This window comes from Rhineura floridana, chromosome 1 (genome assembly GCF_030035675.1).
Source record: "Rhineura floridana isolate rRhiFlo1 chromosome 1, rRhiFlo1.hap2, whole genome shotgun sequence".
In the NCBI taxonomy this organism is placed as follows: domain Eukaryota; kingdom Metazoa; phylum Chordata; class Lepidosauria; order Squamata; family Rhineuridae; genus Rhineura; species Rhineura floridana.
This window is the reverse complement of record NC_084480.1, coordinates 36,867,754-36,895,631: the sequence shown is the minus strand read 5'-3', so window position 1 is coordinate 36,895,631 and position 27,878 is coordinate 36,867,754. Positions and strand designations below refer to the sequence as shown.

At 39.4% G+C, this 27,878-nt stretch overlaps 1 protein-coding gene across 2 annotated transcripts in view; it reads right to left on the bottom strand.

The window, feature by feature from the left end:
• Positions 1 to 71: 71 nt before the first annotated feature.
• MAP3K1 (mitogen-activated protein kinase kinase kinase 1) overlaps positions 72 to 27,878 on the bottom strand; it is an 86,984-nt gene continuing 59,177 nt past the window's right edge. The window contains exons 9-20 of one of the 2 annotated variants that reach the window (XM_061618230.1): positions 27,667 to 27,844; positions 26,024 to 26,308; positions 24,816 to 24,937; positions 22,867 to 22,958; positions 20,885 to 21,074; positions 19,420 to 20,689; positions 16,052 to 16,204; positions 14,977 to 15,139; positions 12,611 to 12,742; positions 8,772 to 8,914; positions 6,757 to 6,888; positions 72 to 2,688 (exon numbers count right to left, since the gene is read on the bottom strand). In XM_061618230.1, coding sequence (XP_061474214.1) covers positions 2,539 to 2,688; positions 6,757 to 6,888; positions 8,772 to 8,914; positions 12,611 to 12,742; positions 14,977 to 15,139; positions 16,052 to 16,204; positions 19,420 to 20,689; positions 20,885 to 21,074; positions 22,867 to 22,958; positions 24,816 to 24,937; positions 26,024 to 26,308; positions 27,667 to 27,844 — 3,010 coding nt within the window. In that variant the 3' untranslated portion in view covers positions 72 to 2,538. The remainder of the gene's footprint in view (positions 2,689 to 6,756; positions 6,889 to 8,771; positions 8,915 to 12,610; positions 12,743 to 14,976; positions 15,140 to 16,051; positions 16,205 to 19,419; positions 20,690 to 20,884; positions 21,075 to 22,866; positions 22,959 to 24,815; positions 24,938 to 26,023; positions 26,309 to 27,666; positions 27,845 to 27,878) is intronic. The other variant, XM_061618240.1, reaches the window with a different exon arrangement.

Sequence of the window (27,878 nt, the reverse complement as noted above, 5' to 3'; positions counted from 1 at the left end):
GAATGCCAAGAAGTGTTAAACACTGAATTGCCATAAACAATTTTGTCCAAAATCTTTTATTTACTATAAAGACAAAACCACCAAAATAGGTACAAATTATACTATAAAATTGGTTCACAGGGGTAAAAACTTTTAATTAAAATATCTTGATATATTTAAAATAACAAAGGATATAATGAAGCCAAATTTTCTTAACCCAGAGATCTTTAAATTTTACTTGCACAGTAAGGTGCTAATAGAAGTTAGCCCTTAAGCCCTGGAAGTCTTAGGAAATCAGTCACATAGCAAATATAATTTCAATGTGAAAGTGAACTTTGGTAGAAGAAAATCTATAGGACACCTGAGGTAGTAGAAACTGGAATAAACAGCAGTAGACGTTATTTACAACTTAGGTACCAAATAACATTAAGAACACAAAAAATAATTACACAATACAATTTTCAGTCCAGCTTTGATCCAAAGAAAGTAAGATTACATCACATCTGCATTTAAAAAAAACACCACAATTACCAGCAAGCTGAGGGAAATGCAAACAAACTCAATGTTTTTAGACACCTAGAGGCAGTCTGAGTTTGATATGTGGTAGATATGATGATCTAAAAAGGTAATACTGATTAGCTGAGGTTCATCAGTTTATACAATTGACATTTGTCAGAAATGGCATTAATCTGACAACTGATCTTCCAGTATATGAATTGGCAAAAGAGCATCCTTTAAAGCTTGCACAGAACAGACTTGGAAACAATCTGATTAGAATAAATTCTAAACTGTCAAGAAACAGAAGTCAAATACAAATACAGAGCTACCAAACTTCACATTTCGATTTTTTAACTCTTCAAAGTCTGTCAATCATCAAAAAGCAAAGGAAGGTAACATTTTAAGAAGAAATGCACATCCACATTTAATAACATTGCTTTTATTTAGTGCTAGCATGATCATTGCTGTAAACCTCATTTGTTTTGCTTCCAATTTGTGAGCTGTACATTGTTAATAATGTACAGTGTTATAGCTTATTTAGTTTGTCCTGAGTCTTTGAACATAATCAATTTCTGGTCAATAATTCAACTGGCTTCTGAAGAGTTAAAACCTGAACAGTTATTAAACTGATTATAAATATAATCAGTACTTTATTTCAAAAAGACCGACCAAAAGCATAAGAACAGCTGCCATTTTCCTTCAATACTCCATTCATAAAAATCTGCCCTTAAAACTATCCTGAAACAATTTAAAAACATTTGCAAAAAAGTAGTTTTGCACTCTTGGTGAAGTATTTCCTCACATTATCTTTGAGGATTATATTTTTCAAGTCCAAGCTCATTTTTTCTGTAAAACTTTTTTTTAAAAAGCTTAAATAATTTCCTTTTCCTCTTTAAAATATTGCCCAATTACATATTTATCAATTGTAACTGTAAACAGATGATGCATGGCAGAAGGAAAACAGCAAGCAAGCACAACAATGATGGACATGAATGCAGTGCTGAATTCAGAGTAAGACTGGATTTAAAGCTTTGGCTTCCATCAAAGGCTGACTTAGAATGGTAGCTGTGTGGTGGCAGGCATGACACAAACTTTTCTACAGTTTTACCATGAACACTTTTACATGAAAAAAGGTTCCAAAACGTAACCGTTCATTTGACCCTTAGTTACATGTTATGTTATTCAAAATAATTGTGCATTTCCCCCTCCCAACACTCCCCTCACTTAAAACACTGACTCTAGGGCAGCATTTTATTCCAGATTTCAAACCAATCTGTATCACAGTCTCTTAAACAAGCTATCCAGCAATATTTAGCTTGAACCAAATTCTAGATATTATGGGTGTGTTTAGAAAGATCATTTTCCCTGAATATGAAACAAAGGATAAAATAAAAGCACAGAACTGTGACTTCCAAAAGGAAGTCACAAGGCTAACAGTAAATGCACAATGAACCAAAATTGCCATGGTCAGTGACTCTTAGGAAGACAAAATGTGGTTTCAAAAGCTATCCACAGTTTTTCTCCACATAAAGAATGTGAAAACATAATGCACATATAATGCACAGACACTGTACCTTCTTTATGACAAGTAATGAGAACAACTTAAATTGAGCCCATAACTGCTAATGTTTGCATGGTGTGAAATGGAACAGTGATTGAAGTTTTTAAATGGCTCCTGAGCCCCTCAGCTGCTAGGATTGCTGAAAAAGTGCTCCAAAATAATAATAAAAAAATTAAAATCACTTCTTCCACTAAATAATCATGCAGATTTAAAAGGGGAATTGTTTTCTGTTCATGAAGAGCCAGATCTTTGAGAAAGGCACAGTTCACATATTTCTGCAGTTTGTGAAATGTTGCATACTGAGCTTAGGTAAAGATCTCGATTTGTCAGTCACATATTTTCAGTACAGGTCCTCTATTGACCTCAAGTCCTCAAAAATGTGTAATTAAGGCCAGCAGAGCAGTTAATACATACTGCCATGCAAAACTGCACAGGAAGACCAGCAGTGTTCTATATTCAGTAGCATCATGTTCAGTGTATCCCAATTTTTACATAACTAACTACCACGTAGTGCGGAAGACAGGGTGTTTCAGCAACTCCCTTGCTGGGGGTCTGTCCTGAGGTTGAAGCTCCAAACACCGAAGTGCCACATCCCTTAAGCCGGGAGAGAGATGTGGTGGGATTGATGGAGCTGTAGTTGCACTGGCAATCTACAAACAGAAGAGAAAATACATATTACCTTGAGGATGTACTCTCAAAGGAGACCTCTGGAAGTAGACTACAGCAAAATCTCTGTAAGATTTTGTACTGCAGGACATCTGGGTTATACTGCATGCAATTTGGTTTGCATTGCTTGCTATGTATTTGTCTTTATCTTATGCACATTTTGCATTTCCCACACACAGAATTAGAGTAGGACTTATTCCTCCAGATGTGTTTTGTCATTCTCAAATTGATTTTGCATCTGTTTAGAAACACTGCACACATGGGCACGATCAAAACAGAATGGTAGCAGAGGAAAGAAGCAAAACAAGAAGCGTACTGCTTAGCACAAAATGTACTGTATTTACAGTATCTGAACTGTGAGATTCCTACCAAAAAAATTCATAGAATAGAATAGTAGATGTCTTGTTGAATCAGGCCATTTACCTCTTGGAATTGGTAGCTGTGCGATAATACCAAACTAACAGAGCAATCTATCTTGTTGGAGGCAGGTGGGAGCGGAGCCGGAGCTGGTGGAAGGGGCCACCACATCCAGCTGCCGTTCCAAGGCCTGTGGGAGAGAAGGATGACGGAAGGAAACAAAATATATCTTTCCTTCTGCCACCCCTTTTCCTGGAGTACCAGCTACCAGAACGGAGGGCTGCAGGAGGGAGCTGAATGGGACCTGGATATAGCACAAGTCCCCCTCTCCTGACATGCTCCTGGAATGCCCTTTTTTGGGGCCTTGCACGGCTACCCTACACCAGGCTGGGCTTCTCCAGCAGATCCCTAGCTGAGCCAGGTTGGGCCGGCTGCCTCATGGATGTGTCGGGGGGACGGACTTCTGCCAGCATAGCCTGGCTGAGCCAGGGCCTGGCCAGCTCAGCCAGGGATCCGTGGTATCCAACCCTCAGCCTGGCATATATATGACTTGGACTGCACCCTCACTCAGATTTCTAAATGCTTTCATTGTGCACATGGCGCCGGGCAGATAATTGTTACAAAACTGATATAAACAACCAGTGCAAATAAGATTTACATCTGTAGTTTATCTAGCTTACATTTAAGAGTCCCTCCAACATTCACTGCCTCTGAAGACTTTACTCCGTCCCTCAATTTTCTTATTTAATTTCTAGGACACAGCTGGATATGGTGGAAACATTTTTTATGCTTGTTCACAGTTTCAAGGAACCCCCTTGCCCAAGACTGAAGTTGCTGTCAAACTGATTATGGCAATATTCAGATCTGGATGGCAGTAACAGGATCAGCAGATGGATCGTGGAAAGCAGGTTTTAGTTGTTGGTGTTATTATTCATTAAATTTATGTCCCACTCTTCCTCCCAAGAAGGAGCCCAAAAACACTATAAACACCCCAAAGGGTAGGTGCCACTACACCAAAAGTCTGTTTCCTATGTAGTGTGGAATGGACCTCCTGATAAGATGGAATCTGCAGGCCCTCACCTTCAGAGTGCAGTGATCTACTAGGTATATAAGGGATTGGACCATTGGTACACAAAAACTTATCCAAAGCTACGCTATCCAGATTATCAAACTTGTTCGGTACGAAGGCAAGAATGAACTGGAAAGTGGGAGGGGCATGACGCCCCTAGTCTTGACTTTGAAAACATTCTTGCCTTCGGACGATAGGTGGAGCTATGTTACCCGCTTTGATGGCAGTCCTCCTATAGAAAAAAGACAATCTTCCAGGTATCCTGATCCTAAGCTGCATAGGGCTTTGTACACCAAAACCAGAATCTTGAACTTGGCCCGGTAGCTAATGGACAGCCAGTGCAATTCTTTCAGCAGTGGGGTAACATGTTGACGATACCATTGCTCAGTGAGCAATCATGCTGCCACATTTTGCACCAGCTGCAGCTTCCGGACCACCCTCAAGGGTAGCCCCACATAGAGTGCATTACAGTAATCTAGCCTGGAGGTTACCAGTGCATGGACAACAGTGGTCAGGCTATCCCAGTCTAGAAACAGCTACAGCCGAAGCTGGTAAAAGGCACTTCTAACCACTGAGGTCACCTGGGCCTGTAATGACAAAGATGGATCCAGGAGCACCCTTAAGACTATGAACCTGATCTTTCAGAGGAAGTAGGACCCTATCTAAAGCAGGCAGGTGACCAATTATCCAAACTTGGGAACCACCAGCCCACAGTGCCTCTGTCTTGCTAGTATTCAGACTCAGTTTATTGGCCCTCATCCAGCCCACCACTGAGCCTAGGCACTGGTCCAGAGCTTGCACAGCCTCTCTCGATTCAGATGTTACAGAGAAATACAACTAGGTATCATCAGCATACTGCTGACACCTTGCCCTAAAACTCCTGATGACTGTTCCCAAGGGCTTCATATAGATGCTGAACAGCATTGGGGACAAGATGGTACCATGCAGCACCTCATAGCACAACTGCCAGGGAGCTGAAAGACAATCACCCAATGCCATTCCCTGAAAACAACCCTGGAGGTAGGATTGGAACCACTGTAAAACAGGGCCTCCGATAGCCACCTCACCAAGTCGGCTCAGAAGGATACCATTGTCAATAGTATCAAAAGCCACCGAGAGATCAAGTAAGAACAGGATCATACTCCTCCTATCCTTCTCCCGATAAAGGTCATCCATCAGCGCAACTAAGGCCAATTCAGTCCCATAACCAGGCCTAAACCTAGATTGGAATGGGTCAAGATAATCTGTTTCATCTAGATTATAATCCACAGCCCTCTCAATCACCTTCCCTAAAAAGGGTGTATTTGAGACTAGGCAGTAGTTGTCACAAACCAATGGGTCCAATATGGGCTTTTTCAGGTGCAGTTGGATCACTGCCTCTTTCAGGGCGGCCAGGACCACTCTTTCTCACGAAGACATTCTCAGAGCTTAGAAAAGTTACTTTTTTTGAACTACAACTCCCACCAGCCCAATCCAGTGGCCATGCTGGCTGGGGCTGATGGGAGTTGGTTTTTAAAAAAGTAACTTTTCCAAGCTCTGGACATTCTGACCACAGCCTGGATCCACTCGGTCATACTCCCTCGGCAAGCTTTAATAAGCCAAGAAGGGCAAGCATTGAGAGGACATGTTGCTAGCCACATTGTCACAGCACCTCATCCATGTCATCAGGCCGCATCACCTGAAACATCCCAAGAAACTGCAGGAGATGTTGCACTGGACACCTCACTGGGAATTTAAGATGTGGATGGGGCATCAACATTGCTTCAGAGGTGAGAAACTTTACCCTCAAAGTAGCTAGCAAAAAATCTACACTGGGCCTCCAAAGGGTCTAAAACTTCATTTCCTGATGTCAACAGAGCCCTGACAATACAAAAATGCTCCACCGGACAGCTACTTGAAGATGTGATGGAGGCAGAAAAGTAGGCCTTCTTCGCTGCCCTCACTGCCACACAGTAGGCACAGTTATGTTTTACCCCTCTCCTCCGACCTTGCAGCCTGTGCTGGTGTTGCACCGAGTATCCAGGTGGGCAAAGCTGGGTCAGATCAGCTCCTCCAGTTCACCCACCCAGGTCTTGGTAATGCACACCAAATTGGCACCCTCATCCATGATCTTATCATGGATGAGTCTGGTCTTCTTGTGTATCTGGTGTTAAACAACAGCACACACAGGCCAGTGGACACAGCAGATGAGCAACCAGGAAGCCTTCCATGAGGAGTGGGAGCGAGGAACGAGGCGTAGATAGTAGTTCTGTCTTGCTAATGCCTCAATCCTTCTCTATTTCGCATTCCTTTCCTTTTACCAATTTACAGTGAACTCTAAGTGGGAAAATCTATTCTATTCCTAAAACCTATGAAAATAGAACCCTGAAAAATGTGTTCCTCAAAACAATCCTCCTAAAAGATGCTTATGAATATACTTGTACGACATTCCAATTGGCACAGATTTGACAAGATGGGCGTATCATAGAACTGTGGGTATTTTTCAAACCAATTATTTTCAGAATACAGCCCACCTTTTACACAACTTGCATAGACATTCTTGGGCAACTCGAAATTTGTTTCAATGGTGTTTGGGTAGTAAATGTTCCTGATGGAATTGCTGATACTCTCTCACATATCACCTTACCTTAAATATCAAAGCAAGATGATTGGAATGTTTTTCTGCGTTCCAGGGGGGTTTAGCACAAGCCATTTCTATAATAGCACAACCAACACTCCACACATCACAACTCCTACCATACTGTTGGCCTCTCAACACCTAAAGGAGTCAAAGAACGAAAAACAAGTTTAACTTTGAGCAGGGGGTTGGACATGAAGGCCTTATAGGCCCCTTCCAACTCTACTATTCTATGATTCTATAAATCTTCTACCAGCAGCATAACACATATTTTAAGAAGCATTCACTGTTAACAAGATGAGAGGTATAACCAATCTTTATTATGAGAACTACTCAAAGGTGTTCAATTATGGCAGGACACACAACTTGCTCAGCACAACACTCCAGATAGAAATGTCATTTGATACAGGGCACACATTTATGTTACAAAGTTTGCAAAAATACTCAATAACGTGGATTAAACTACAAATGTCAAATATGAAGACACTTTTAATCCTTAGAATTCCATTGACTCCAATAATAAAGTGAACTATTTATCTCAGTTTGCAATCTTATTTCAACACCAGGCAAAGGCTTTTTTGTTATTTTCTCAGGCCTTTTAATATTTTTAAAGTAATTTAAGTAATTTAATATTAGCCTATGCTGACTGATGGTGGTTGGTTTTAGTTCGTATGAGATGGTTTTTAGCTTTTGTGTGTATTCCAGTGTTTTGTTGCTGTTTGGTATTTATTTTCTGCTGATTTGGGGTTCAGTACTAAACTGATTGTGTTTTTATCGTGCCTCAAGCTTCCTTTATATTTAATATATTATATGTCACTTAGAGAATTTTTTTAAAAAAAAATAAACCTATGCTCTTATTTTTCATGACTTATTTTAGTATGAAAGCTGAACTTCTTGAGTTTATTAATATGAATCAAACTTAACATTCCTTGAAGGACACATGGGGATTTATGGTTGTTTTGTGGTCTGGCTCTAAAATATATTAAGAACTCTATTTCTAGAAGTTGTTTGTGAAAGAACAACTGATAACTGACTAACATACCTTGACAGCATGGGAGAAAAATGCCACCAGGAAAGACAAGTCAGGGTATATTGCCATGCTTTCTATTTCTAGAACAGTGTTTCTTAAACCTTGGGTTATAGAGCAACATTGCTTGCTGTAACTGTGTCTCTTAAAGAATGGCCTGTATTCTAGTCTTTGGGGGAAGCCCCTACTCTACCTGACAGCAACACAATATAACTACAGCTATACATAGAAAAGAGCACATCAGACACATGGCTGAATACACAAGCAGCAAAGCACTCTACCTGGCTACACACTGTGTCGCACTGCCAGGAAAGGTCAAGCTTAGGAGCTCTTCCGATTAAGAGAGAAGTGAGAGAGAAGAATGGGAGGTCTGCCTCCTATCCCAGTACCACATCCTAAGGTAGCAAGACAAATATGTCCCTAGATTATGTGCTTGCCTTTTATAAAACTTTAAACGGGTATTAAAACAAATTAATGGAGGATAGACCTATCAATAGTTATTAGTTATGATGGTTCATAGGCACTGTAAGAAATATTTTTCGAGGTTATTTCCAAAGTAGGGTTGTTTACGTGAAGGGTGAACTGCACATGAATTGTCTTGGTGGCAAGAGATATAAAGAAAGCACTTCCTCTGCAGTCAGTATGACACCTGCTGCATTCAGATGTAATGCCACACCAAAGTTTAGTGTTACAAGGATGAGCCTAGTCTCCCTCAGGTTCATGTCCCAAACCAAGTAGCAAGGAGGTTTAGAATCTTTTAAAAGGCACGTAGGGAAACCTATACTGTTTTCTCTTGCATGCACTGCACAGGATACCTCTTTAGGTGCATCCTAAAGAACAAGCAGGTATGGTCTAGGACAGGGATAGAGTCTATTGGCCATGTTGGGTGGGGCTGATAAGAATGGGAAGTCCAACATAATTTAGGAGGACCACTCCTGGTCTAGGATAAAAATCAAGCAGTGCATATTTTCCCAAACTAGCACAAGTGAATTCTTACCTCTGGTGCCATAAATGCAATGGTCCCCAACAACTGTCCTTGAAACTCTCCAGCTCCAGTTCCTTTAGATGCCAGCCTAGCTGCAGCTCCAAAATCTGCAATTCTTAATCTATGACCTGTGCTGTCAATCAGCAAGTTGGCACCTGTCAACATCATAAGAAATGAAATTAGGTGGTGCTCTGTGAGAGGTAGACAGACTTTGGTGTTGTCAAACAGAATACCAAAGATTTGGATATTTCCTTCAGTGTACATCCCATCACCTCCATTTAAATTTAGGCAATGCAGAAATTATAGCCACATAAACAGAAACTGGAGACGTTACACCAGGAATTGTCAGCCTTTTTGGACCAGAGGGCACGTGTCAAATTTTGACATGGGGGTGTGGCTTAACAAATTACATTTATACTAGAAAAGGCTTGACTGTTGAATTTATGTCTGCCACGCAGCTGTTAAAGGCACAAGAACCCTGTTTTTCCCCAATGCCGACCCTAAACCAAAGCCTAGGCTGCCATCCTGTAGCTGCTTCCTTGGAAGTAAGCCCCATTAAACGAGAGATTTAATTCTCAAGGAACACATATGTCATTGTACCGCAAGATAGAGTGAATGCAGTGAATTTGTAATGAGAGCTTGGCCTTTAGTTCCTGCAAAGCAGGAGACATGCCTAAGCCTCTTCGCAAAGTTTTCACATTTGCCTTTTGGAGGGAAGGGAATTCTTTAACATTCACCCCCACACACTTATTATGTAGAAGTATTTGCAAAAAATAATTTCTAGGTACAACCTGATCTCACTCAGGTGAACCCATCACAGGAAAGAATCATCCTGAATGCTAGGAAATAAAGGACAAACTATGGAGATTCCAAGGGCTAGAAAAAAAGACCAGCAGGAAGATTACATTAAAAGGGAAGGCAAAACAGCAGCTTTTTAGGACTCCAGGGATTCTGATTGCCTGGTGTCCTAACAACTCACCAATCATAGCTCTGATTTCACTCATTGGCTAATACTGACAGGCAGGTGCAGCCAAGCTGGCTCATTTCACAGAAATTGCTTAGAAGGGTACCTACACATTTTGTTCCATAATCTCTTTCTAGGAGGCTAGGGACTTGCTTCTTTAAAAAATGAAAGCTCAGATTCTGTGCTACCCGAAGGGGACAACACTGGAGGCCTTCACAGGCAACGGGTTGGCAACCACTGCATTACACAAATGTGAGTTGCTTCCAAATATTGAGAAAAACATTTGAAAGAAGTCTGCCTTTGTAACATCAAATATTGTTTTTCCTAATTGAAGAGAAACAGTTCTCCTGTTATCATTCATCCATAGGAAGGCCTTGCATTTTTGCTGCAGCAACTTATATTTTGGTGTAGGTTTGGGTGGTTTCACCACCCTCGGAAGCTCAGAGTGGTGACCTGGGAGAGGGCATTCCCTGTGGCAGCCCCTAAGCTGTGGAACTCCCTTCCCAACAAGTTGCATCTGGCAACTTCATTATATAACTTTTGGCGATTCACCTCTTTACCCTGGCCTTTGACACCTGGGATGTATATTTTTAGGTCGCACCCTATTTTCTGTAATATTGTTTAGGTTGTTTTTAACTGTTTTAGTTATGTATTTTGAAATGGTTGTAACCCACCCTATGACCTCTGGGTGAAGAGTGGGCAATAAATTCTAACAACAACAAACACAAAATAATAGTATTTTTTATCCTGTTTGTAAACACTTCCTATATAAGGTAGAACAAAAACTAGTGAGTAGTTCACACAAAGTGCATCAAGGTGAACCTTCTGTTTCAAAAACCTAAAGGAGGACAGAGAACCCAAAAGCTTTTTTTTAAAAAAACTCTTCATGTACTGCCTCCCAGCTAGAGAAGGATGGAAAATGGAAATGGACTGCCTTCAAGTCAATCCTGACTTATGGCTACCCTATGAATAGGGTGTTCATGGTAAGCAATATTCAGAGAGGGTTTACCATTGCCTCCCTCTGAGGCTAGTCCTCCCCAGCTGGCTAGGGCCTGCTCAGCTTGCCACAGCTGCACAAGCCAGCCCCTTCCTTGTCCGCAACTGCCAGCTGGGGGGCAATTGGGCTCCTTGGAACTATGCAGCTTGCCCACAGCTGCACAGGTGGCAGAGCACGTAACCCCTGAGCCACTCCCTGTGGGGGTGATCTTTAGCTGGCCCTTGACACCCAGGAGACACGAGTGGGGATTTGAACTCTCAGACTCTGGACACCCAGCCAGGCACTCCTCCCTACTGTACTATGGATTGGTCTATTTCTAGTCCATGTAATTTTTACATGTGTTAATTTGTAAATCTATTTTGTCTTCTTGCATTAATCTGTGTTTTAAAAAAAAAATCCACACAGAAATTTGTTTTTAAATATGTATTTTCTTTCAGCTATGCATTTCTTAAAAGCACTGTATCCTAAAATATGTATTTTTATAATTATGGGTTTTTTTGAGCTGAGAACTGCATTACAAAATTCAGAAAAGTACAAAATCCAAAGGATAACAGAATTCTGAATTGCACATTAGACCAGGTGGTGTGATCAGGTCAGTTCATATCAGAATTTGCAAAGAACAAGTCCCTCAAGCATCCATTCTCCCAACACACACAGACGTAGAGTTTGAATGTCACATTAAACCATAGCCAAGAACAAAGCTTGATTACCGCTCATGGCTTGTTTGAGGAAAACAAATCATGAGCCCGGATTCAGGTAAAACCACAAGTCAGACATTGGATTGTTTTGGCTGCAGTATGGCAAGGGTAGAGTGCGCATTTTGAGTAGTGTACTGCAGCACACTGCTTGTTCACACTAAATTACACTTTGTTTTAAACTATGGTTTAGCATGATGTACAAACCAGACCAACACACACACGAGCAAACATGCATACTCAGACACATATCCCATGCATCTTCTCAATGCTGTTCTGATTAGAGATGGCAGACTAGTTTTCTGCTTCCTGGCTCAAGCTAGGCATATGCAACAGATGGACTTCTAGGAGCTAGGATAATGTTTGCATTATGCATAGCAGCTTCCAATCTCTACAGAGTATTTTGGAACACAATCAGAATATGGGCTACCTTTTGCACCATGTGCACTGCAATGTAAATACTTGAGGAATCAAGTTCATTTTCAACAATTTACATATCTAGCTAATCCAAGTTATTTATCCCACCCAGTATATTATATCACACCATTATTCACTAATGTATCCCAATGGCAATGCTGGCTGAGGCTGATGGGAGTTGTGGTCCAACAACATCTGGAGGCACACTGGTTGGAAAAGGCTGGCTTAGACTATAAAAGTTCACTCCAGCTCTGTGCCAAAAGACCTGAATAAAAATATAGGTTGGTATTCAGTGTTAGTCCTACTCAGACTACCTATTGAAGTTAATGGACACGACTTACTTACGTTCATTCATTTCAAGTGGTTTACTCAGAGAAGGACTTAGCTGAATACCACCCATAGTTTTTAAGATGTCACCTCAACAAGAACAGCAGGGGAGACAATCGGATCTCTACTGGAAGGGAATTCCATAACTGAGACACTGCCAGCAAGAAGCCCCTATTCCCACATAACCGCCATTTGGGCCACTGGGGAGGGGGTACTACCCACAAGGCCTCTCCTACCAATCTGAAGACACAGGTTGGTAAATACTGGGGAAGATGCTCTTTGGACCAAGTTAAGGGAGAATTAATAATTCTAAACTACAGAAGGGACTGTACAAAAAGCCATGTTACCAATGATGCTAAGTAAACCTGAGCAAGTGAAAATAATTATTTCTTCCCATTAGAGAACTGAAATTATATATCAGTCTGTCTAACTATAGTAACACTATCCTTACCTTTGACATCTCTGTGAATTATCTGATTTTCGTGAAGGTAAGCAAGGCCACGAAGCAACTGTTCTGTGTAGTTTGCAACCACAGATTCTTTAAAGGCTCCATATTTACTTAATAAATGAGCAACAGATCCCCCTGGAAGATAAGTAGTAACATTTTAGTCAACATTACACTGCTCATGAAGAGAAACTGGATTTTACTACCATTGAAAGAGTTGCAAAATTTGATAGACAATACAGATAACTGCAAGAGTTTTAAGGACAACTTTATGAATTCACTTTTGGGGTCCTTTTTTTGTTTGGATGATTTCTGTTATCAGGGACAGTAGTACATGCAGTAATCATAATATTACATCATTTACATTCTACTCTTTGGATTAAGTCAGTTTACAGACATGACGAAATTGTTTTGCTCAGTGCTGAGGCTGCAAGATCAAATTCATACTGTAAAATAAATTGTTCCACGACAATTTTTTCTCAGATGCTTATTGTTCTGCTTTGCAATACTTCTCATAAAGTTGTCCTCACATTCCATTAGATTTTAATATTTAATATTTAATGATTTCATTATCTTTAAGAAATCAGCTATACTTTATCAAAATATTCCATCTACTTCCTTCCATATAACATACTTTGAACATTAACAAAATAATTTTCTACATAAATTTTGAAAAATTAGTATTTCTGTTTGATGATTATTAAAGCATTTTTAAAAATGCAATTGTTCTCATCTGAAGTACAGCTCTGAATTGTAGAATATAGGAGAGCGGACAAATCCTGCAGCTAATTTAACATGTTTCCCAAACCACTGAGGGGGGCCTCAAAATGTAAAGGAATCCCTATTGAGTAAGGAATTATGAATGCCAATAGGTCCTTTGCACACGGAGGCATCCTACAAAATTGGCAAACTGCATCAATCAGTTGTCTGGAAGATGAAGGTGGTCCAAATCAGTTCCTTTTCTACTCACACCACCTCAGATAGCTGATTGATGCAATGATCAATTGTTTGACAGGCACACACTTATACTTTCTGGAGAAAAAGGTGGTAGGAATGTGGATGAAAATATGTTCTACCATTCACTTTCACTTGATCACCTTCCACACTATTTTGGAACACAGCCTCCAGTCACACTTTTATTTCCAAATCTCAGCCTCTTCCTTGTCTCACAACATTCACTGTAAGACTCTCATTTCTGTTGCTCATTACCATGAGCACAAGTGTCCTGCCTAATCAATTTTCTGTTTACTTTCTCCATCTTGAAGTACAAAGGTTCTTATTCCAAGGAGCAGGCGACTCAGTGTCAGACAATCTTTTGGAATGCACATTTATTTACATAATTTTTTACCCAGCCTCATTGCCAAGACTTCAAGGTGGCTTAGAATAGTGAAATTAATACAATGAAAAACTAAAAATGAGAAAGATATACTTTTCCTGGTATCTCAGAACTATTAAGCAAAGGGATCATAGCTCAGTGGCAGAACATGCACCTTGTATGCAAAAGTTCCCAGGTTCAACCCAAGGCAAATCTAAATTGGCAGGCAGGTTCACGTGGGATGAGAGGCCCTTCAACCCCCCCCCCAAAGTCTCAAGTTTAGTGTTTTAAAGGTTAAGACCAACATTTAAAGGTTAAGACCAACATTTTAAATTGAGCCCAGAGATAAACTGGCACCCAGTAAAGTTATTTTTAGTGTAGGTATGTATTTTGTGCTTGGCTCATTAGCAATCTGGCTGATTCTGTGTACCAGGTGCAGTTTTCAAAAGCTCTTCAAAGAGTATAATGTGCTACAGAAATCCAGCCTAGATGTTACTAGTATGTGTATAGCTCACTTGCCAGTTAGAAGTAGGGGTTTCTAATCATGCTAAATCACTGGGAGAATAAGGGGACGATTGCTACTACCTGCTGAAGTTCCACAGAAGCATTCTATCATCATCTTCTTGTTCTATGGAATTTGCTCCCACAAGATGCAGTAATGGCCACCAGCTTGGATGGCTTTAAAAGAAGATTAGACAAATTCATGGAGGACAGGGCTATCAATGGCTACTAGCTGTGATGGCTGTGCTCTGCCACCCTAGTCAGAGGCAGCATGCTTCTGAAAACCAGTTGCTGGAAGCCTCAGGAGGGGACAGTGTTCTTGCACTCGGGTCCTGCTTGCGGGCTTCCCCCAGGCACCTGGTTGGCCACTGTGAGAACAGGATGCTGGACTAGATGGGCCACTGGCCTGATCCAGCAGGCTCTTCTTATGTTCTTATACATACCACCACAGCCAGTAGATCATTTCAGGAGTAGAATGACAAGTTACAACCAGATACAAACTTATAAATGTAGAGAGAGGAAGAGGGAGATGAATGCAGGTTTGGGGCACACATACCTGCCATCCATTCTATAAAGAGATTGTAGTTGCTCTTCTCACATGTAGCACCCAGCATTCGAATGATATTAGGGTGATTCAGATGACTCATCATCCTTATCTCTTCCCTCAAGGCTTCTACCACCTCTTCTTGCTCAGATGATGTATTCCTGACATATGTCACCTGTTTCATACAAGGCCAGGTCAGATATTGCTTCAACAACTAACAATCAGCTTGATCTTTTGACTTGAGTTTAGCTCCAGCAGCACAAATAGCAACCAACATTGTTGCAATTGAAACTAGACACCATGTTGAACACCTTCAAGGAGAGGTTCAACATATGATAAGACTGCCTGACTCTACCACTATGTCTCTTGCTTTCTGTGGTTGGGTGGGAACAAGGTCTTCATAACTATTTATTCCTTCCCTCATGCAACTCCAGGCAGCCACCTCATACATAGAGAGAAACCCTTGTAGGAGAAATGTACAAACCATGGCATGGGAAGTGCAACAAAACAAACAATCACACTGTACCACACAAGTGAACATGTACTTGTTTTCCCCCTTTTTATTTACTAATAAAGATTATTTGGGGAGAACTAAGTGTGTCAAGCTGCCTAGAAATAAGGCAGTTTGATTATCACTTTCCCAATAGTCCAGGGCCTTCCCTGCCTTTATATATTTACCTGGTCAGAGTTGCTACATAAGACATTCTTGCATGTTTGAGATCTTGCTAGAGAGCCCATGCATATACAGCAGCTACATCTGACACAGAGCAGACACTGAATTCATATAAACCTTCTTCAAACAAGATGGACTACACAACTATATTCACTACACAATGATCACCTTTAAAATGGATTTCACTACAAGCCCTTAGAAGAAAAAGCCAAGACTATTTTGAAAAAAAGATACATTTCCTCAAGATACATGCGTCAAGGCAACCAGGGTCAAAATTTGCAGAATCAATATAATCAATAACAAATCTTTCTAGGCCTCTGTACAACTAAGTTATGCTTGCACACCTTGATTTACTTTTCCATACATTTCATTAATGCTGATAAAATATTCACCAAACCACAGAGGAACATTTACCTGTTTCACTGCCATTAATGTCCCAGTTCCAACATCCTGAGCTTGATAACATGAAGAAAAGGCACCAAGGCCAATTTGTTGACCTTTAAGCCATTCCATATCTTCCCTGTAATGGTGCTTTGCTTTGGTATGCCCAGGCAGAGTCTCTGGTGTCTACAAATTAAACAATTAGCTGTCTTATGAACATACAACACCCAGAATTATCCAAGAAAATGATAAATACATTTAAAAAGTATTATGAATTGTAAGAATTCCAAAACACACAGACCGTATGACAGCTTCTCAAGAGTCCATAGGAGACCTGCCCTGTTTTTAACAATCCCAAGAAAATCCATTCACTTTCAGTACCTGAATATAGAATTTTGTTCAAATTCTTAAAGTACACTAATCAGTTTTAACATTTCTTTTTCAAATTGCACACCTAATTAAATCTCATGTTTAGAGAAGTGAAGGCACAGAAAAAACTGAAAATTCAGATAAAAATCTCTTTTTAAAAGTGTTTTTTATGTGTTTTCCCCCTGAATCGGAAAAATTGAAAATTTTGAGCTATGATACGGAAAAGTGTATAGAAGCTTGTTTCAATCCAGGCAAACCTTCAGTTTGTCAAAATTAATGATAAATATGATGAAGAATCAAAAGCAGTAAAAATTGATAGTGATAGCTCAGAAAATGAGACTGATTAAATTTCATGTGGTATTGAGTCTTGGTTTCTCCCTTCTTTTTCTCAGCACTTTCAATGGAAATGAGCACTTCGTGTCTGCCTGACACTGTGGAGGAGACATATTTTTCAGAGTATGTAATAGTTTATCTTGTGTTTATTGTTTTTTGCCTTCTCCTCATAAATTGGCAAAACAAAAGAGATGCTTGATTCCTTACAGTTCAGCAGCTTGTAGCTCCATTTGTAACAAAAATGTAAAATTAAAAAAGTAAATTCAATTTGTAATTATTGTCTGAATAAATTGTAATTTTAACACACCACATATGGATAATTTAATGGCAAACCAAGTTATACACAATACATTTTATGTTACAAATGTAACAAATGACTTTTGATCTATAAAGGATATTAAAAAAAATAAGTTGTGCCTATTTTTCTATTTTCCCCAAAATTGCTTTTTTTTCCTGGGAAAAAAACAAGAAAAAACTTTCTGCCCATGACTTCAAAGTTTCCGGCTATTTTACATCTCTACTCATGTTTGGAAGTATCACCAGAATATATCTCTCACCTCAAAGATCTTACACACAAAAACAAAGTGGGGAAACATGGTCAAGGAATGCAAGGAAATCCCTAGAGAATCATTGGAGAAACAATGATTTCCCAGTGACAGATAACAAATTGCAACTATGTATCTGCAATTAGATTATCACTGTACAGTTTAGAATTGTCACTATATATGTGTGTGTATATGACGGGTCAATGACCGCAAAATAAACTGATTGATTGATTGTGTGTGTATGCTTTTGATTGCTTCAACATTTGTAATGTTTGGTACGCATCACAGGGAGCTTCCATTGACAACCTTTTGTATCTTGCTGACTGGTGGAGGTTGTCATGCAAGGTTAGAGGATATACCAGTCAGTATCCTCTACTGTCCATACGAAGGTAACCAAATTAGCAGAGGGTAAATGCTGAATTCGTCTTGAAGCAGTGAAATTCCACTGGGTGCAAAAAGGGCAGGAATGCAAACTGCAAGGCTTAACATGCCTGTATCCCACCTCTGAGCAAAATAATTTCCACCAGATACTTTTTAGTCCTACCTCTACATTGCATTTTGTATGTTCTATTGAGATTCTATGCTGAATGCATAATTAATCTGATCTCAAAGAGGACTCTTCCCTTCATGTCCACCCTAATTTATTCTTTCAGCTCTAGGTGACTATTCAGTTATTACTCCTACCATCACCTTTTATTCATTTAGGCTTGATGTTATCAGTAAACCCTCTTCTCTTCCGTCATGTGCAGATAACAAGTCATTTATTACAATTTCCTATATTCCCCAGTTCTGCTATATAAGCAAATGAATTTGAGCTTGGCATGTAGCTATTTTTATGGACATGTCATAGAAGTCCAAAGTATGCCAATTTTTCCAAGTAAGCTGACTCTCAGGGGGAAAGTGACATAAGAACCCAACAAAATGCAGCTAAGCTTTCCTTGAAATTTTATTTTGTTAGCCCTTTACATTTACAGCTAGTGATCCCATTTCTACTTCTTTAATCCTTTCCCTTTTCCAACCTTTTAGCTGACTTCTCAGCCTCAAGTCCATGACCATATTTGCCGCAGCTTTACAATTCCTTTCCCCCCCTCATTTTAATTCATTTACATGACAGGTGTAAAGATAACACACACACCTGTTGCATCTGATGAAATGTACTTTCGCTCATGGAAGTTTGTCCCATAATAAGTCTGCTTGTCTTTAAAAGGTGCCAAAAGACAGTTGGTTTTGTTTGCATCTGTGCACTTGCTTTACCCATCCAGTTGGTGTAGAAAAACTGTGTCATGTCCAAATCCTTCTGTGCTTTCTACTTTTTCTCCCTACTGCTCTAAATACTCTTGTGCCACCCATTGATTTTTAAATGACTTCCACAAGATCAGCACCTCCAATTCACACCAGTAGCTAATTTAATGGGCTGCATCCAACCCTGTTGCTTAGCTGATAAGTGAGTCTTTCATCAGTGGAAAAGTGAAGGAAACAATATTTCACTATCTCTCCCTCCCCCTGCAGAATGGCCCCAGCCTTCTGGAGCAGGTTTACAGGGGCATGGAAGGGCTACAGCTGAAAAGTATTTCCCTCCCTGTTCTATTGACAGAAGACTTACCATCAGCTGAGCGACATACAGTACCTTGCAAAAGTAATCAGACCCTGACCAACGCTCTCATATTACAGAATTACAAATGGTACATTATAATTTCGTTCTGTGTGATATTTTATTTTGAAACACTGAAACTCAAAATCAATTGTAAGGTGACATTGGTTTTATGTTGGGAAATGTTTGTAAGAAACATAAAACTGAAACATGTTGTTTGCATTAGTATTCAACCCCCACACATTAATATTTGGTTGAGCCACCTTTCACTGCAGTAACAGCTTTAAGTCTTTTGGGGTAGGTATGTGCTTCAAAATAAAATATCACATGGAATGAAATTACAATGTGCCACTTGTAATTCAGTAATATGAGAGCATTGGTCAGGGGTCTGATTACTTTTGCAAGGCACTGTAGCCGGATATAACCCACTAAGTCTGAAGAGTCTTGTTTCCAAAGGCAAAACTGTCTTTTTTCTTTTCTTTGCCAAATCATACATGAGAAATGCATTGTACAACTGTAAATACAGGTAGTCTTAAGAAAATACAAAAAAACAGTGTACTCACATCCTGCTGAATAATTATGATATCTTCACCATTTTCAACCTGCAACTGAGGAACTACTGGAAGGGCATCCTGAGATGCTGACATTGCCATGGCAATAGCTAAAGCTTCCTCTTCTTCAGCCTCCATCTTTTCCTTGCATTTCTGATTATGACTGACATCATCCTTGTACGTGTTGTCATTTTCTGCACGTTCAGGAGACAGAACTGCCACTTCAGACTTGAACGTGACTGTTCCATCACTCGTTGGCATTGATGCCTCAAGTAAATCCTCCATACTGGAATTGAGTTCTGTATTAATATCCAGTTGACTACGTTTTTCTTCTACAGGGGTGAAAACTGTCTCTTCACTTGGTATAACTGCACTACTGCTACTACTATTACTATCACACTGTGATATATCATTTAAATTAAGTGTCATGCTATTTTTGGAGGGTTCCCCCTGTTTGTTCATGTCACATGGAATAGGTCGAGATGGCTTTGGCCGATGTATATGACTGAATGGCAAAGGCCTGGCCTGTGTAAAAACAGGAGAAAGTTTTTCTGATTCTTTATGTTCAGCACAGTTTATTTGAATCTGGAGAGAAAGCTTACGTTGCATTTGAGGAGAAGCAGAAGGTATTTTGCAGGGAACAAACCCCTGAGGTCTTAGTTTAGAAACATCAGCACCGGTGGGTACAGATGGGGTAGTGGGGGAAGACAAAATTGGGAATACTGACTGGGAATGACAGGATGAGAGAGAAGAGTTCAAGCACTGACCATGGGGTCTGCCTTTTGTTTGAATGGCTGGCTTTGGCTGCTCCATTGTTCCTGAAGAAACAGAAAGTCCCAAGCAAATACCAGCCACTGTGTCAGAAATGTCCTCTGGACTGGCACTTAGTTTTTTATCACCAAATCCTTTTCCATTTTTCCCTAATAACTGGATTGTGTTATTCGGAGTATTGCTCTCTGTGGATTCTGGAGAGTTATCAGGAACTGGTGGCTGTGCAAATTCATGCCTGCATTCACCGGAACGTATCTCCTCCATACCTAGCTGGATGGCTTCTGCAATTTCCATTTCATCTGCTATAGCCATTAATCGCCGACGCATTCTCGTATAATGTGTTGAGCTCGTCGTACTCAACATTTCTAACAGTTTAACAAATACCTGGGGTACTCTTGCAACCATTCTGGCAGCACTTAAAAATACCCTGCGTGACAATTTGCCAACCATCGAGTGGGAGTTGTCAATTGATTGCAGAGCAAAGCTTAACAACGACAGCAGCTTTTTGTATCTAAAAGTAAATATTAAAGCACAGTTAATGTCTCTGCAAAAAAAGAAGTGTACTAAGTAATTAAAGTAACAAGTCAACAATGGTTTGGTTAACCAAAAGTGTTTTTGATGTAAAATTTTTGTTTTCCGAACCAGTGAAATTCTGACACTGGATGAGAACTTACAACAAAACATACAAGGTTTTCTAAAGTAGTACCTGTCTGCTACATTGTCTGCCTGTAAAATATCCCCACTGACAATGTGAGGATAAAATTCACCAGGAAACTCCAACAGCAGTCTATCGATAAGACAAAGGCGCCCAAGTAATGCTTGCCAATTGCTTGATTCAGGTAGCATTCCAAGGATGCAACTGAAGACGAAATCAATACCACCAATACCAATGGACCCTACAAAAAAGGATTAAACAGAAAATTAAACCTGTATCACCAAAATAGATCATTTTATGTGATGTTTTAACAAAGGGTTTCCCTTTTCAGCCAAGTTAATTTTTCCATTTCACATGACTTGCTACTTGTTGCTACCCTTTTTCAGAATTCCCAGCTAGTGCAGAGTTTCACCAGTGCTATTTTATTTGCCTCTGAAGTAAATCTGTATTAGAAGAACTATTTTAAAGTTTTTTTAAAAGCTATAAAGTTCCCAGACTGAATGAGCTTGGACAGATTTGTCCTTCACTCACATTTCATTCCCAACTGTTAAAAGCTTACAGCAAGAGCTCACACATCAGATGAATGTTTTAAAGGTTACAACTATCATTACAAGCATCTTAGTACTACTATCTTTATTTATTAAAGACTAGAAAGTATAATTCTGCATTCAGTGCCATGTTCAAACAACTCTCAAATTCTTCTGATTCAGGGGTAGTCACTGAATCAAAATTTTACTAATTGCATACTAAGAGTTGTATCTAACAATAGTCCTACTCAGACTAGGCCCACTGAAATTAATGGACATGGCTAACTTGAGTCCATTATTTTTTAGCAGATCTACTCCAAGTATAACTTAGTTGGATACAACCCTAGGCCTGCAATACCACACTAGTAGTGTGCACACCCCTCAACGATTATTGCATCATTGGTTGCATCACTGATTTTAATGTGTTTATTCTTTGTCTTCCAGTTTCTCACTTTAAACCTCTTATTTCTACTCTGAATTTTGCTGCTTGTCAAATCAATAAACACTTTTGCAATATCACATATTTCATTTTCTCCACTTACCCAAGCTTTGTATAAGTTCAAAAACTTCAAATGTAAATGGAAACAGAAGATGGTAAATGATCTGTTCTCTGTTCTACTTTCCATCCAAAATCAATTCACTTATTACACCTTCTCTTTCTAATCTAATTTATTGCTTGTATCTTCTCTTCTGCTTCAACCTATGTATAGAATTCTTCCTTCAGGCACTCAGCTTGCTTCTCCCATCCCTCCTTAAAAACAAAACAAAGCCCCTTTTCTCCCTTTGTTTTTCTACTTCGATCTTTAATTTCTACCCACTTACTCCTTTTCTTTTAATTCCCCTGTTATACCTAACATCTCACAACTTCACACTGTCTCTTCTCTCCATCCCTTGTCCTTAATTTAGAATGCAAAACCGTGAACTGGGGCTTGTTATTACTTTTACTGTACTTTATACAGAATGATGGTCATCAGGGCAATGATTTAAATGGGATATTCATATAGTTATGAAGATGCAGAATTGAAACCAAATAAGGTCTTCCATTCATTAGAGGGATTCCTGGGGGTGAGGGAGAAATAGGCTCCATAACCAAATGAGCTAAATTAATGGTGGTCTGGTAACTGCTAATACTTACATTTGTGTTTGCAGTTTCCAACAGTATTAAATATAGGACTATACCACATTGTAAATTCCAAATATTTTTCTTAAGAATTAAATGACTGATCATATACAGTTATTTCTTAGCTTTTCTCCTCTACCACTTAAAATTCCTCCTCAAAACCCATGTCTATGAAGTCAATCCTCCAGCCCTCATGAACAACCAAATCTAAGTATGTGTAACCACATTTGCTCACGTTCATCCCTTGCTACCATTGGCCCAAGAATCCCATGATCTAAATTTTAACAGAGTCAGTGAGAGGCAAGTATGTTTTTTGCTTATGGTACTCCACAAAGGACTAAGTACATTGATGGCAATATATAACTAAATATACACTGAAGTTTTACCAGATTTAAGTATTTCTCTACCAACTGCCAGCTCTCCAGCCTGGCCCTTGCACATCTCCAGGAGTGTTGAAACTGAAAGTTGGCTTGTGCGGCTATAAAAAGTAAAAACAACAACACAGTCTGTATCAGATGAATTTTGAAAGAACAGCTCGATGTTTCTGTTTTATTTTTACAACAACCATAGAACCTATCATGTAGATAGATACTAGATCAGCCACACAAGGCCTTCTCTCAATCCCGCCAACCAAAACAGTTAGGTTGGTGGGTACTAGGGAGAGAGCCTTTTCTGTGGTGGCCCCCACTCTCTGGAACTCCCTCCCATGTGATCTCCGACATGCCCCTTCCCTAGACGTATTCCGCAAGGCCCTGAAGACATGGCTATTCCAACAGGCCTATGAGGTCCTTGGGATGGGTAAATCTCCATGATTTTGTCATCTGTCGTATGCTGCTATTATAACTGTTTTTATATGTACCGATGACTGTCCAATATTTTATTTATTGTTATTATGTGATTGCATTTGAATTTTTGTATTTTATCTCATTTTAATGTACGTCGCCTAGAGTGGCTAATTGCCAGATAGGCGACAAACAAATTAAATATTATTATTATTATTATGTAACAAGGATATTTCTAAAAACAGTATGGCAAAATTAGGAACACTTTTCATACTTCACTAACACTTTATTTTATCAATTTCAACAAGCTTCTATTAATATACTTTTAAGAAACTAAAAGAAGGCTGTGATTCAAAAGGTGACACAAAAGTAAGGATTTTCCATTGCTCTCCCTGTGGATGGGTCATATGACTTTGCCATGTCAAGTCTGCAACTAAGACTCTTTCTTCATCCTCAGTTTTAAGGTGGCATCTATTTAGACTCTGTCCAACCTGTGTAATTTCCTCTTAGCTGGTTGGGTGGGCTCTGATGGCAGTATCACACACATGCCTTCCACACTGAAGGCTTTATAAGTGATAAGCTGGATACTTTAGCTTGGGCTGTAACTCTGACTTTACTGGATGTGTGTGTTGCTGTGGAGCGGGTAGTCTTGAGGAGGATGAATTGTGCTCTTGACTCAGTTCCTGTAGGGTCTGTCACCTTCACCTTCCAAAAATGATGCTCTAGGTTAGATGTCAGAGATGGAATTTCAATCTAGGGCATCATCTTTGGAATTCATATAATCTCTTGAAATTTCTCTATTTCTGTAGTACTATGTGATCCAGTTTTTATGCCAAGTCAGTGGAAACTTTGTTTGGCAAAGTGGTAAATTTTGTTTTGACTTTGCTTTCATAAGAGGCTGTTCTGACTTGGGCAAAGCCAACCATTTCAAGGCAGCCTAATATGCTCACTGTTGGCTCAGTCAGAACTGAAGTATTTGGGGAGTGTCTTGTGCCCTCTTAGACAACTGTTTGGCACCAAGGCAAAAAAGAGTAGAAAAGCTGCCTGTTATCTAGCAGAGCCCAGATTCTCTTGGAGGGACTGTTTTACTACAAGTTGGCAGGATCAGAGAAGACACTGTCTCTGCCTGTGCATGTACAGACCCATACGTAGGATGGCACACAGACCTCTTATAATGTACATCCATTGTGCAACATTATGACACATCTGATAATGTGCACAACCAACTACAACAAGGGCAAATCCCACCCTATTTTTAAAAAAATCTGAGCATTTGCACAGCTTTCTAGGAAAATATTTATTATAGAAAAATGAAGTCCGCTGTATCAATATCACACTAACAAAACATCTAGGAAAACAATACCTACATATTTTATAGAACAACTGGGAATTATTTTGTTTTATAACCAATTGCACATTTCCAGGCCATTATCACTTCAAATACAGACCTGCACGTACATAAATCAACAGCCTCAAATTTGTCCTTAATCTTTTATGGAAAAAAAATTGGATATAGATTTGCAAAATGTTTGAACAGAATGAAAACACTATACCTGTTAGCATCTGCACACTTTACCAATATAGTCTCCACAACTGGCTTTAGAAGTTGTTGCAATTTTGCCCTTTCTGCCAGGGTTTGACAGGGTGTATATACCAGCATGGCTCTTAATGTTTTCTAGGAAAGGGGAAAAATATTTTTTTAACAAACAAACAAACTGATGCATACACTTTATACATTCTAGAAGAATAGCAGTAGTTGGTCTACTGGATACAAGCACACACCAACTTCTGTGCAACAGATTAATAAATTAATTGCAGGATACAAATGTGTAAGAAAGAGGCAATTTTTGTAGGAAAATACAACAGATCCAGCTTTTGCCTACAAATTTATTAGCATTTAAGATGCCACATCACTATACCTTATATGCTTTATATAGCACAGAGAACAGTCCAGTCTGGCAGGCCAAATAGAAACAGATCATAAAGAGGATGGCCAGCCTATGCATCTGTCTCATAATATGAGTCCCTTTTGATAACATTCCACAGAAAAATGACATGTTACCTCTGCTAAAGAGCCTGCCTCCTCTGCTAAAAGCCTAACAGGCTCCATTAGGAGGGAGCAGAGTCTATTCTGGACTTTCAAGATTTTATTTGTGATCTGCCTCCTACTGGCTGAACTAAGAATGGAATGATGCTGGAGGTAAACGGGGAAGTGACATTCATCTTACACTTGTCCTAATTTGAGGAACTGAACATACCGATAAAATACTTCAAATACTGCACCAAGAACCTGAATGCATAGAGTTGTGTCATAATGTTTTTACATTAAATAAGCATTCACTGGGAACAGATAATGGAATATTGTGATAAAGTACTGCAAGCCCCTGCCCTCTACCATAACATACAAGTTCCTGTGGGAATCAAGAATTCAATGGAAGTATAGGATTGCACCAAGACACTTTTCACAAGATTTACTTCCTTAAAAAAAAACTGGTGCAGGAGAGAGGAAATTGCAGAGAGAAGTTTTTCATACTATTCAAAGTCTGGATTTTGATGAATGTATGAAATGGGCTTAGTTAAATCTACAATAAGTGAGATCAAGGCCACTATTTTATTTTGAGCGTACAAAAAAATCAGCTTGAGAGTCATTCTTTTGCTGTCACCAAATTCAACCCCTCTGGTGACTGGTTAATTAGTGCTTCCCATCTCTAAACTGTAAATAGGTTTTTGAAAGTTTAGTATTAGGAAATAAGCTACTTACTAAAGCAGCAACATAGACTTTGTAGACAGGGTCAGCACACACCATGGAAAGTACACTACAGCAGGACTCCACATCTCCTGAGATACTGGTCTGTGATGACCCATTAGCTGCTCCTACAGTTCCAGCACTTGTGGTGTTTCCGCTGCTGCTTCCAGAATTTCCAGTGCTTTCACCATTAGCCAATAAGAGAGCACCACTAACATCATGGGAGAGACGTCTAAGGGCATTCTCACGTACATTCCAGTTTCGAGAAAACAAGCAGCCAACTAATTCCATTCCAAAAACCTAAAAGACAGACAGGAAAACACTTAAGAACACATTTGATGAGCTCAAGTATTTAAACGGAAATATATAACATTCCATCTGGACTTGAAAGTTGCACACGGAAGAGTATATTGCATTCTTGAATCAGCTTGTTACCATACCAGTTTGAAGACAATGGAGATGCAACAGAGTCAGGTAAGTTTTTCCGTTCACTATTATTTAATTATAATATATTTATATACCGCCATTTTATAAAATATTAGTCTGGTGTTTATAGTCAGGCATTATTTGATGAATACAGTAAGTAAAGATTGGTTGAAATGAAGTGCAGTAAGAGAAGAAAAATATGAACTCCCACAATGTAATTTAGAATTCAGCATCTTCTTGTTTTCCATAGCCCAAATCTATGATTGGGCTCTAAGCTTCCAAGATTGAACAAAGTCTAATACTGGCAAACAATAAAAATGCTTGGGAGTTATGGGGATGCCAGCCCAGCTATTTTGCTTAGCTGAAACACTTATGTACCACCCTTCATCCAATTCAGACTTCATCTGAATGTGTAACACAACGCATATCACAAATTATTTCTACAATACAAGAATAAAAATGATAAAAGAAAGCAATTAAAAACCAAGGTTTAGACAATTTAAAATGCTTGGGTAAATACAAATGTTTTAGTCTGATGGTGAAAGGATTGTAATATAGGTGCCAGGCAAGCCTCTTTCGGGAGGAAATCGCAAAGCCAGGGAACCACCACTGAAAAAGCCCTCTGCCACGTCAATGAATAATGAAGGCAATTGGAGAAGTGCTCCAAGTCAATGGTACTGGACTTTTTCTGTCTATCATCAACATGCAAAATATACGAACACAAAATTTTCACATTTACAAGACAAATTTCTTGTAAATGTACAAGACGTTTTAAACTAGCAGTTAAAAGCAAACAATATAGGTACCTAACAAATATGGCTGAGGAGGATATTTCAAAGTCTGGTTGCTACTATAAGAAAAGGCTCTACCCCCAAATATCCACCAAATTCATTTCTGAAGGTGGGGGGAATCCAGAGCAGGGTCTCAGCGAAAGACCTTAAAATGATCTTAATTACATTGATGGCATCTATATGGCACAAACATGTTAACTGTATCTCTTATGTCATTTAAGTGATTTCAGCCACATCTGAACAACGGCAGCCAGAAAAATCATGCACTTTGCCGTCCCAGAATAAGAACCCAACACACTTGCACATAACAAAGAATAGAACACAACTTAGCCAGAAGCAGTGCAAGCCTGTTCGTGCTGTTTGGTATAAAACAGAAGATTGGAACACAAAAATATACAGCAACTGGTTTAAATTAACGTTTCCTTTAGAAATTTAGTATACCTGAATCCATGGCTCAGCTAAATCCTTATAGGCAGGAGGGATTTGCTGAACCCCATAATGAGTAAGATTAAAATTACTATCTTGACTCCTCCTCGGTGAGCCAGTAGTAGGCTGCTGAGTTTGCTGCGGGACAATACGAAGAACAGGAGGAGAATCAACAGGGCTTGGCAACTCATGGCTGTAAACAAGGAAAAACAAAAATGTTTCCATGA